This window comes from Gavialis gangeticus, unplaced genomic scaffold (genome assembly GCF_001723915.1).
Source record: "Gavialis gangeticus isolate Ggan-Ray unplaced genomic scaffold, GavGan_comp1, whole genome shotgun sequence".
NCBI lineage: Eukaryota > Metazoa > Chordata > Crocodylia > Gavialidae > Gavialis > Gavialis gangeticus.
The window spans coordinates 176,780,843-176,793,040 of NW_017729024.1; the positions used below are offsets into that span (position 1 = coordinate 176,780,843).

Consider the following 12,198-nt stretch of genomic DNA (forward strand, 5'->3'; position numbering starts at 1 on the left):
CCGATGAAGCCCTAAACTGTTTGCAGCCAGGTTTACTTCTCTCCCCATGAAAATGACCCCAGGTGAAATCATCAGCTGAAGCTCCCCTAAGACAGACAAGAGGTTGTCTGCTGCCGACAAGTACTCGGTAACGGGGTCTGGACTCTGAAACCAGAAACCAGCTATGTTAACGCTCTGAGCATGCAGCCAAACTCATGGGTATTTAATCCTTTGTTCAGCTTGTTGAGGGAGATGGGGACTGATGCAAATAGATTTGGGGGCAGTCCTTTGTCTGTTTGTGTGCTGTCATTTTACTTTACAAGCCATTTTTGCATGGAGCGCCACTATGGATAGATTTGAAATATTTGAAGAACGTAAAATAATGAGGTGTTGTCATTTACTGGGGTCAGGCTGTTGAATAGACTGATTTCACAAACGAGTCACTGGCAGAGATGGAGAATGGTCCAGTGGTTGGACTGCCAGCCTGGGACTTGGGGAGGCAGGAGCTGAATCCCATACGTGGCCATGGACTTCCCATTTGAACATGACCAAATCCTTTGGGGATAAATTCTCCTTCACTAGATGTGTCTAGAGGGCATGTCTGCAGTCATGGCAGGAAGGTTTACAGAGTCCATTTCACCATATGGCAAAACAGAATCGCCCCATGCCTGTACCTGCAAGCAGGAAAGCAGAGGAGGAGAAGAGGTGAGGCCCTCCCGTGTTTTAGCCCAACAGTCTAGCAGTTAGGACCCTTGCTAAGAAAGCAGAAAACATCAGTTCTTCACCCCTCTCCCAAAGGAGGTTTGAACCTGCCTCACCTACTACCCAGCAAAGAGCTCCAACTACCACCCCCCGGGTTAGGCACTGCCCAGGCTGTCTCCAGATGTGCTTTTGAAGCTGAGCCACTGCTGCTTTAATATTCAGCAGCTAAAATAGATCGAGAGCAGCAGGGCATTTCCCCCCTCCCATCCAAGACAGCCATCTCACTGAGCCACACACTCTTTGGCTTGTGCATTTCCTCCTGGGCCTACTATCTCCCTCCCTTGGTGATCCATCACAGCAGCTTCATAAGGGGACTGGACATTGTTGCCTAGTGGTTAGAGCCCCTTGCTAGGAAGCAGGAGTTGTCAGTTCAACACCCCTGTAAGTTAAGGGCCTAGTGCCCATGATGCACATCCCCAGAGCAAGTATTCACCAGGCTGAAGTGTGTACTTCACAGGATTTTGCCCAGCTACAACTTCATGACTTCCCGGCCTTATGCGTGCACCTGCATGAGCATATCCCACCAGCTCCCTGCCCAGCCCCCGCAAACCCCTGGTGAGCTTGTTCAGTGGGGATGTGCACACTCCCGTGCCTAAAGCTGAACCATAACCTGGGTGCAAGTGCCAAAACCTGCCGTCACACAGCCGCGTACAGGCCACTGAAGCACAGAGCGAAACAGGATTTAGCCCTACATGTCTCTGTTCTCCACCTGCAAAGCGAGGCTAACCATTCGGTGTATTATTATTCTGTTTCACGGGGGCATTGAGAGAGGAAATGCATTATAGCCTGCAGGGCACTCTGAGTCTGCGGTAATGGGAGGCCTGCAAGTATTTCTGATAGAGGGCAAACGATGCGCAGCCAAAGCAGAAGTACGCCGAAGGATTTCTCCGTGTCGTGGAATGCAGTTCTTAATTCTTCGTGCTCTCTGGGGCTGGGATCTCATCTGAAGTGTGCGCCGCGATGGGCCGAGCACATTAGCTGGTGCTCTTAAAAAGCAATGGTCTCTACCCTCTCTCATCACTTTCTACACCGGTGTGATTTCATTAGCTTTAGTGGAACTACTCTGGATTTGACACCTGTGTATCTACGAACAAAATCGGGGAGGGAGCATTAAACTTTCCAGTTAAGGTCAACTGGGACACAAGAGCTGGTAGCCCTGGGGTGTTTCCAGCAGGGAGTCAGGGCAGTGTTACTTATAAGCTTTTGGAGATGGGACTTATTTTCCACCTCAGAGATTTGAGCCCATTATTTCTAATGAGGACACCACCACGTAGCCTTCTGGCTTGTTGCCAGGATCAACAGCTGCTTCTGGTTCCCTCTTAACTTTCAGCTGAGAGTGGGATTCAGTGTTTTTCTCGCTCATAAATCCTGCTTTATGCCTTTCTCATGGAACCCTAGTGCCCTGTTTCTGCAGGCACAGAAGTAAACTCAGCCTTCAGCACTTATATCTCGAGACTCCCCATTACTGAGTGCTGACAATGCTCAGCTGAATGGTGTCAAGAGAGGCAGGCCTCTAATGACCTTTAGAGGCTGCCACAGCCTGCTTCAAACTCACTGGTACGTTCCTTCTCCTCCAGGATGTCGTTGTTGGCACAAGCCAGTTCTCTGATGAGCTGCCCATCATCTTCGCTCTTCGCCAGCCAGCGATCACACTGGAAGCGGAAGGTCTCATCCATGGCAGAATCGATGACCTCAATATATTCCAAGTGCCACCCAGGTGCAATCCCTGGGTCGTAAAAAAGCACAAGAAATTATATCATACGGCACTGTACAGATGCAGAGAAAAGAGGTTGCTGCTCTGAGAAGTGGATCACAGGTAGGTTTGATGTTATTGCCCGCATTAGTGATATCTTATCTCCTGAGTAGACCCAATGGCTTCTAGACAGGACAAGTGGATATGGACTTCATACCATGCTAGAACAGGTATTATAAGCAATATTATTGATTCAGATAGTGGCACCACTCCTAAGACAGGCCTGAGTATGGAAAGAACCAGGGCAGCCAGGCACAGGGCAACACCCTGCCTTCTTGGGGCCCCAGGGAGGCCTCTCCATGGGTATAAGGCACATGGGAATACGGTGTTTGGGGAAGGGGAAGATTTGGGGGGATCTTTTTGTCCTGTGTTTGCACTATCCCCAGCACAATGGGCTTCTGGGCTGTAACTGGGCGGCAGAGAAGCTTCTGAAATATAAATGCCAGTAATAACAATAATGACCAGCAGGCCATTATTGTTCTTTATTATTGTACTTCTACCAGCTGCATTGAGGTTCTCAGGAAGAAGTGATAATACAGTGTAGGGCTAATAAAGCCCCACAAAATGCCACTGAGAAACCAGGACAGCCAGGCTTTGGTGGAACTTGCTGCTAGACCCAGAACAGTTGCAGAGATGCAGCATTTCTGGGGATCTGCAATGTTTCTGAGCAGGTCCTAATAATATAGCTGGGGAGAGCTTTCCCCAAGGCACTTCCCATGTGCCACTTGCAGAGAATAGGGGCTGAGCAGGAGACCCCCCATACACATACTCATACCCTTCATACAGCTCTCTTAGGCTACTTTCATTCTAGGTCTTTTGTGGGGCTCTTGCAATCACTTATCACAGGTAACTCCTGCCCTAGCAGATGGACTACACCTACCATTTCCATGGCTCAATGAAAAATATGCATTTTGAGACTGTAGCAAGGTCTGCCTCTAAGGGTGGTGTTCCCTCGTTGCCACATACAACCTGCCCCACTCTAGCTCCTCAGTGTACCCCCCCCACTAGCTCTTCTGCCATGCCTTGATGTATGTGAATTGGGAGGCTATCCCTGAGTGCTGGAGTGATCCTGATTGCCTTTAACTGACCTAACCAGACTCTGGGTCCTACTGGTTCCTCTCTGGACCCTTAGGCTGCCACACAATTATTTTATGCCCGTATCTTGCCCTTCAGGCACCACCCCTGGCTCTTTCCATGCCACAGGGCAAATTGCCTCAAGGGCATTAATCATGGCCTCCAGCTTCCCCCAGAGGTCACCCAGGCCTCATGGGTGTCAATCAACATCAGCTAGTAATTCCAGCCCTTCAGGCCCTCATCCCTTTTTTTTCAGCCATTTACAACCTTGGCCCCTTTCCTCTAGCTGTATCTTTGGCCCTGGACCACTCATTGCAGCCTGGCTTTGCGATCTCAGACCCTTGGCCATTTTGGCTTCCACTTCTGCTCCATCCTGGCTTTGGCCTCAGCCCAGCTGCACTGCTGCTCAGTGCAGGGCTCAAAGCCCAGTGTGCCCAGCCACCTGCTGCATGGCCTCCTGTTCCCCCCTCCAGGCACAACCCCAGTGTTTAACAGCTCACAATAATATGAACCACAGCCATCAGCAGCGGAGGCAGGGCGCCTCTCTCCATGCTCTCCCCAGTGCCTACCCTGTTTGGCTGGCATCTCCCCATGCTGGGCCTACTTGTCATTCCAAGTGCCTCACTGTCCTGGGCCAGACTGTGGGCTCTGGCTTAGGAGCTGAGCTTATATCTCCCTGGGCTCCATCTCTTCTGCTCAGATGACCCCCTGACTAGCTATAGGTGTCTTCCCCCAGCTTACTGAGCAGCCTGCCCTCATCTGCTGCAGCTTACCTATCTACTTGTCTGCCCTTTTGTCTTGCAGCTGGCTCCCCAGTAGTTACCTGCAGTTACCTTGCAGCCTGTAGCCCCTATCTTTTGGCTTCCTCTGGCTGCTAATTCTCGTGCAGCTAACCCTCCCTCAGCTGCCTACTCCAGATTGCAGACTTCTTATGCTGCCTTCTTATTGACTAAGTACTGGGAATTAAGGGCCCTGCTAGAGAGGCAAATACATCATTATGGTTTCCCCATCTTAATTCTTTGACCAGACATAGCTATGAGCACACTGCTGGGGATTACTGCCTGCACTGGCGACTGGCCTCAATGACGGTTTGAGTACCATCTGCCCCTGAGAAATAAAACACCCCTCAGAAATACATTGCCCAGAGCTGTTTAAGTGTGCTGACACACACTTCAACAGGAAGAGGTGTGGGTTGGGCGCAACCACCCTCAGATATCTCTTTAGGAGGTGAGCTTTGAAAGGAAGATCTCAATGGCAGGCAATCAGAAAGCTCCATTTGGATCTGATGCTCTGAAGAACTTTTATAATTTGTCCTTCTCAAAGGTGGCACTTGATGTTTGATGCTGCTGCCACTGCACACACAGTGCGCTGCAATTGAGCAATGTTATCACAGGAAGCTTCCTGGTAGATAGTGCAAAAATCCCATCTTATACCAGAGCACCTAATATAACTATGATCACTGCAGTAGGGGCATGCAGCGAGTCCAGCTTTCTCCTTCATTTCCCTGAGGCAGCTAAATTGGTGCAGAATCCTATTCGACTTAGTGGACAACCCATGTGCAGCTTGCGCCCAGCCCAGAGTTATCCACTAAAGCAGGTAGGAGGAGATCCCTTCCACACTGGCGCTTCTCCAACAGCTCTACTTGATGAGGTCTGCTACTGTTCAAACAAAAGGAGTGCCACAATCGTGGCGAGACCCCTCTGCCATGCTATTATCCAGACCTAAGAGTCATCTAAATGTTTTTTTTCTCCTCCAAGGATTGGTAGCTACCTGTCTGTTGCCTAAAGCTTTCTTCATTTTGAAACAAATCATCTTTGCACTCCTGAAAAAGGGCACAGCACCTTGATGAGCTGCAATGTCAACAAGTCACCCCGCCGCCTCTGGGATAGTGCTGGGAGCTGTGCCATGTTGTACCACATGTAACAAAGTCAAGTCAAGGCTCTCTAAGAACATCATTGCTGTCACTCCTGCAGGCCATGGCCTTGCAGAGCTTCACAGAGACATCAGGGATCCTTCTCTTACAAAGCACAGAGCAAGACCAGTTAAGCCAGTTCTTCATTAACTGTCAGCTTGTGACATATGCTTTGCACAAGGGATACCTACTGTAGCATGAAGGAGAAAGATATTGGCTGTTTTCACTTGAAAGCGGTGTTGCACATTGATGACAAACACCATACACATACCAAAGGCAGATCAATTATAACCTCATTGCGCCTGGAGGTGGGACTGCAGGGTCTTACACCAGAATAGTTCTGTTCATGACTCAGTTACAGAATAAAATGCCACAGGCATGTCTTTGGGGTGGGTGAGCACAGGGCAGTGATGGTCTTCATATGTTCATCATCTAAAGCATACATCTCTGGGACTCCAGCCATGTTTTCACAAGAGCCACTCTCCATCCCGAGGTGCTTGGAAATTTATTCTAAACCTGCTGGCAGGGTCACCCTGTTAATCTTGCTTCCTGGCTCATTTCCATTTAAGACTCAATGAATGTGTCTATAGAATATTCAATATTCAAGAGACTGCTCTGCTTTTTGTCAAGATTTAGTTAAAACAGGCCACAGGAAAAAAAATACATTTTTGCTCTTCCTCCAGCCAAGCATATCAGTGACTAGAGTCTAATGACTGTTTGAATAAATGAGCGGCTAGATCTGTTCCCCTGGAAAATGGTCTCCGTTATGCAAACCCTAGTACGTGTGCATTCATTGCCTCCGACTTTGCAAAGGGGTGCTATTGTGAAGACCTCCCCTGCAGGAGTGTCTGTGCAAATCATCGGGAGTGATGCATCTAATCCGTTCAGTTCTGTGAGGCCTCACCTGGATTATTTGGTTGATTTGGGGCACCACACCGAGAAAAATGTGGGCTCATTATGAAAAATCCTGAGGAGAGCCATTAAAGAGTTAGAGGTCTAGAAAACATGACATACAAGGAAACCCTTGGGACTATTTAGTGCAGAGAAGAGGAGATGACTGTGGAGGGAGTTAATAACAGCCTTCAAATACAGAAAGAGTGGCATAAAGAAGCCGGTGACAGACTGTTCTCTGTGGCTGCAGAGGACAGGACAAGTAATGGGCTTAAAAAGCAAGAAGGGACATTTAGGAGGAATTTTCTAACTGTGAAGGTGGGGAAGCGCTGGAACAGATGACCTAGAGAGGCTGTAGACTCTCCACCCTTGGAAGCTTTTAAATGCAGATTAGACAAATACTCATATATGGTGGTTTAGACAGAAATGACCCTATCTTGGCAAGGGATTGAGCTTGGACCTCATGAAGTCTCTTCCAGCCCTATTTTTGCATGATGCTGCTCACTCCTGCTCCATGCAGCCATGATTAGACTGGCTCTGGATCCATAAGCCTGAGAACAAAGCTTGGCTGCTTCTTGGGAGTGTATCAAACAGCAGCTCCATGCAGCATTTGAGGTGCAAAGACTGGGAGCAAGAGACATAGTGCTCTCTAGGACAGTTGGAGGCAGCTTAGCAAGGCCCTAACTGGAGCTCTTGGCACAGAAATAAGGCCTAGACTCCCCCCAGCACAGAGCTAATCTCTGCAGGCCATCACCCAGACAGAGCAAAGGTAGGTAGGCTAAAGCAAGGTGAAAAACATTAGCAAAGCAGTGCTGGGAAGTGCCCCAGCCCATGTGGTACATCCTGATAGGGCTGGTTTCACTGGGACTAGCCTAGGTTTTTGTAGTTCATCTCAAGAAAATGTCCATGTCGGGGTCAGATATTTGTTTCAACACATTACTAGGTCCATATAGTTCTCCTTCATGCCACAAACCATTTACATCAATTGTTTGACGTGGAGGTGGATAAGGCTATTTGACATGAAGGGGATAAGCCAACGCTTGCCTAGAGACCATGCAAAGGTCACTCTGAAGGACAAACATTATTTGTTAGTAACAGGGAGTGATCCATCAGGCAAGTCCTTGGGCCACGTAGAAGTTGAGGTGGAAGAAGAGAGCAGAGGAGCTACAAAATGCAGCTCTTCCGAGCCAACTATGCAAGAGCTGTGACCTCTCGGGTATAGGATGTTTAAAGGGCAAGCTGTTTTTTTTGTCAGGACATTAATGCTGAAAAGCAAAACGTAACAAATGAGGAAACGTTCTGCGTCTTTCACCGTGGGTAGGTGATGGAGGCTGGACTGGTCACTGTTTGAATACAGGCAGCCCCAGCTCAGATAGCACACTCCTCTGCCCTGGGGGAAAGTGGACCAGTTCTGCACTCTTGCCATTTTAACTCGGCATGGCAGGTGCCTAAAACCTGCTTCTCTCAGTTCAAAGAGCTCCCTCGTGTGCAGAGCCTCAGAGTAAAATTGCAGCCTCCTCTCTTTTTTTACTAGTGAGCGGCAAAGGGGACACCCTCCCTTGTTTCCTAGGCTTTCTGACGTATCCTTGGGAGAGATCTTCTCATAAAAGTCATTCAAACCAGATCTTACAACCAAGTTCTGTTGATCAACTAAAGAGCACACAGGCAAGTGGTGGCAAATAACGCTGCTAGTCACAAAGCCCTGCATTTGCCTCAACAGTGCTCTTCCTCACCACAGAAGATAGCTCACTTATTAAGAAGAGGCATAGTTTTTGGCCTGTTTGCAAACATTGCCAAAAGGGACATGCGTTGGCTCACTGCATTTTTGTGATGCAGAGAGATGTCTGCCAGGAACTGGACTGGGGTAGGAATGGAGCAGACCCCATACCAACGATACTACAACTGGCCAAGGATTTTACAGTGAAAGTGTTTTCATAGGGAAAATCCCAATTCACCAGGGCAAAAATTTTTATAGACACATGCTAGTTTTAATGCAACTTTCTTTCAGATAGGATCCTCAAGTGCAGGATGAAATTTGTGGGCACAGAGACTGGGATTTCTCCCATCTTAGAATAACTAATACCCCAGGGACTAGGGCTGGCCTGTGGGGGCCCAGCTGTATGTTCTTGCTCTGCCTGACTCATACAGGGATGTATGAACAAAGGATAGGAAGGGAACTCCTGGGTCACTGAGTGAAGTTCCCTGCAGGTCACCACATCAGATAGTCTCTTTCACAAACTTGTCAAGTCCGATCCTATAAGTAGCTGGGTTTTGTTGTCCCTGCTAGTTTTATTGCAAAGCATAAGAACAGAAGAAGTGCCAAACAGGCAGAGAGCAACGATCCATCTATCCTAGTATTCTGTCGCTGACAGTGGAAGAAACGGATCCTATAGAGGGAAAGCACTGAACTGGATATATATAGAGTGATCCATCCCCTATTCAATACCCTCCCTGGCATCCACCATTATTGCTTTAGAGACGCTAGAGGAAACATCTCCAACCATTGTGTTCAATAGTTTAATAGTTCAATAGATCTATCATCCATGAATTCAGCCATCCCTTTTCAACCCTGGCTATGCTATGTGCCTCTAACACCTCCTGTGGCAATGAATTCCACAAGTTAACTATGCAGAACTATGCTCTTTGATGGCTAGAAACAACTTTTAATTTCTAGTAGGGCTGACAAATGCTTCAAAAAAATTAATCGCAATTAATTAAAAAATAGTCGCAATTCATTGCAATTTTATCGCGCAGCTAAACAACAGTCAGCAGCCCACTACCCAACAGCCTGCAGCCTGTGCGCCCTGTGGCTCCTCCCCACTGCCAGCAACAGTGCCCAGCCCCGACCCCAGCCTGCCCCACACCAGCTCCGGACTTGCCCTGGCCAGAGCGGACCGGCTGGAACCCATGCAAACAGCCCCAACCCGGGCTTGCCCCACACCTGCTCCAGACTCACCTGCCCACGCTGAGCAGAGGCAGTGGCCAGGCAGAAGCTGCTGCTGCGTGTGGAGGAAAAGCAGCTCCTCCTCCTCACTGCTGCCGGGCCCTTCTTGCTGCAGCTGCCCGGGGCCCGCGCCCAGGCTGCCCTGCGGCTCCTCTTCACTGCCATTGCTGGCTGGCTGGGAGGCCCGGAGGTGGCAGTGATGGCAGCAGAGAGGAGCTGCAGGGTAGCCAAGGCATGGGGTTGGGGCAACTGCAGGAAGAAAGGCCTGGCAGTGGTGAGGAAGAGGGGCCACTTTTCCCCCATGCCAAGTAGCAACTTCTGCCCAGCTGCTGCCACTGCTCAGGATGGGTGGGTGAGCCTGGAGCAAGCGTGGGGCAGGCTGGGGTCCCTGCTGTGCGCACAGGTTCTGGCTGGTCCAGAGCTGGTCCACTCTGCTAGTTAAAATGACGTGCGTAATTAAAACAATTAACATGTTAATTTGTTTTTGTGTTAATTATGTAAGTTAACTGGGATGAACTGACAGGCCTAATTTCTAGCCCTGGAGTCTCCCACATCCAAAGTGGATTCCAAAACCACAGGTGACTGGCCGGTCTCTGAAGCTCAGTCCCACAAAGTTCAACTTTCGCCTGTTTTTTCCTTCTCTTTTTATGACGAGGCTTAAATCACAGTGACAAACAGAAACCTGAAAGTAGTAGTAATGCTAACAATATTTTGCATGTCTATACAACAGATCTGAACCAAGTCCTTCTCTTAAGTGACTGCCCCATGAAATGATGGGGCCTAACTCCTTTTGTCCATGATACCTAACTCGAACCTTTCATTTTCTTGACTTGTTTTCTCTTAAAAATGCCTACACTGGAAATGAAACACTTTGAGGGGAACAAAATGTTTCCTTTGACCTAAATTGAATTTTTCTTTTCATTTCAGGGAGAAAAGCAAAAGATTTGTCACTTCACTTCATTGCAGACTGAATGGGGAAAAAATCAATTACTCAGCCTGAATTCTGGCATTTTTCTTGAGCTTCCCTGACTGCACGTGGCTCGGTGCAGATCTGCAAGTGAGGGGCTTTGTTTGCACAGTCACATTTCTGTCTCGATGCACTTTGCACGCATAGGGCCAGATTCATCCCTGCTGTAATTCCACTAGCTTGAAAAGGGGCCACACCAAAATATATGTAGCCTTTTATGAGCGAAATCCTCAGCCCAGCCTGAATAGTGGGCTGGGCTCTGCAGACATATCTGAAGGGGACCTTCGGCACCTGTGCGCTTTAATGTGCATTAGCTTATTTTAATGCACATTAAAGCATCACATAAAAACATGCTTTTTACTTAATGCACATTAAAATAGGAGCACCCCCAGAACATATCGTATCATGCTGGTGAGGGTAGTTGCTTGGGAGACGTGGGTTCGAGCCACCCTGGGCAGAAAGGGGAATTGATCCTGTGCCTCCCATGTCTGAAGCCCTGGGCTCTTTGATAAGAGGAGAACAAGGACACTACAATCTCCTCTGGCAGTCTGGTGACTCGTGTTGAGGGGCTTTTTCCCCTGCTGAAACTTTTGGCTGGATTCTTTTTAAATCTGAGGATGACTGAATCTGCATGTTTCAGGGAACATTTGTCAGAAAAGAAAAATGCCCAGCTTTCCAGCTTCTGCAAGCAGTGCACCCAATAAGAGCAAGTACTGCTCCATGTGGTGTGCAGTCTGTTTGGGGACATCACTGCAGCAGAAGGTCACACAGGCCGGAGCTGGCTTGCTCTTTTTTCAATTTGATTTTTTAATGCGTTGAGCAAAAAAATAACGTTCGTAATCACTGGTACTGGACAAGACAGGGATTAAAACTGCTGGCCTTCAGCTGCTTGTTTCGGTGGTCAGTAAAGAATTATATTGCCCACCACTTCCCAACCCAGTGTGCAGTACTGTGTAACGGGCTGGGTACATTGTGGTTGTTTTCTAGCTGGAGTCGTCCTTTGAAACATCAGGTAACAGCCACTCCCCAAGATATAGCTGACAGTGGGATAACCCTAAAACCACCTAACACAATTGTGCATGCTGTGCTGCTCTCCTACTACTGCTCATCTCCTGCTTGGTCCTAACCCTTCTGCTCTACTCTAGGGTGCATCATCCTCTCTCCCAGGGGTGTCCAAATGATCCGGCCTTGTGAGCTGGGTCTGGATCTACCTCTGGTGACAGGGCAAGTCGCAGCAACATTAGGGCAAGTGGCAGTGGCGCAGGGATTAATGCACTTGTACTCCCTCCACTGCCACCTGTCCCCAGTGGGACTTCACACCCAGAAATTCACTGGCAGTCCCCACCCTTGACTTGTCCCATCCTGAATTCCTGGCCGCTCAACAAGCTCCACCAGACAGGTAAAATGGCTGTTCAGTTCAGATCCAGCTCACAAGCCATATCTTGTGACACCCTGGATCTACATAATGGGACTTTCAATCTACACAGCCCATACAAATACGATATAGTGACCGGAAATGCAGAAGGAATGGGCAAGACCATCAGGGTGGAGTATGACAGCAACCATGACAAAACGTCATCTAACTTTCTTATGGCAGTTGCCAGCAGGAGATTGCAGAGCACTGTAGACCATAGTTTCTCAACCTGTGGTACGCGTACCCCTAGGGGTACGCGAGACACAGGCAGGGGGTGCGCGGGTACCCCAACACCCTCTCGCCCTCATTTCCTTTCTCTCTCGCCCCCTTTTCCTCTCAAAACTATGGCAAAAAATTGGTGCAATTAAAAAAATGTAACTCCCCAGTAATAATTTGGCATGCTGTGTTTTGCGTGGCACTGGATTCAGCCGTCCTAGCTTTCGCCAACACCACCTCTAGCCCAGGTACATACCTGAGAGGTGCACCCCTGGTGTAAACGGTG

General features: G+C 48.7%; 1 protein-coding gene across 1 annotated transcript in view; it reads right to left on the reverse strand.

Annotated features, from left to right (window-relative positions):
- LOXHD1 (lipoxygenase homology domains 1) overlaps nucleotides 1-12,198 on the reverse strand; it is a 156,175-nt gene that overhangs the window by 19,084 nt on the left and 124,893 nt on the right. Inside the window, exon 21 of the mRNA XM_019518294.1 lies at nucleotides 2,297-2,467. Coding sequence (XP_019373839.1) covers nucleotides 2,297-2,467 — 171 coding nt within the window. The remainder of the gene's footprint in view (nucleotides 1-2,296; nucleotides 2,468-12,198) is intronic.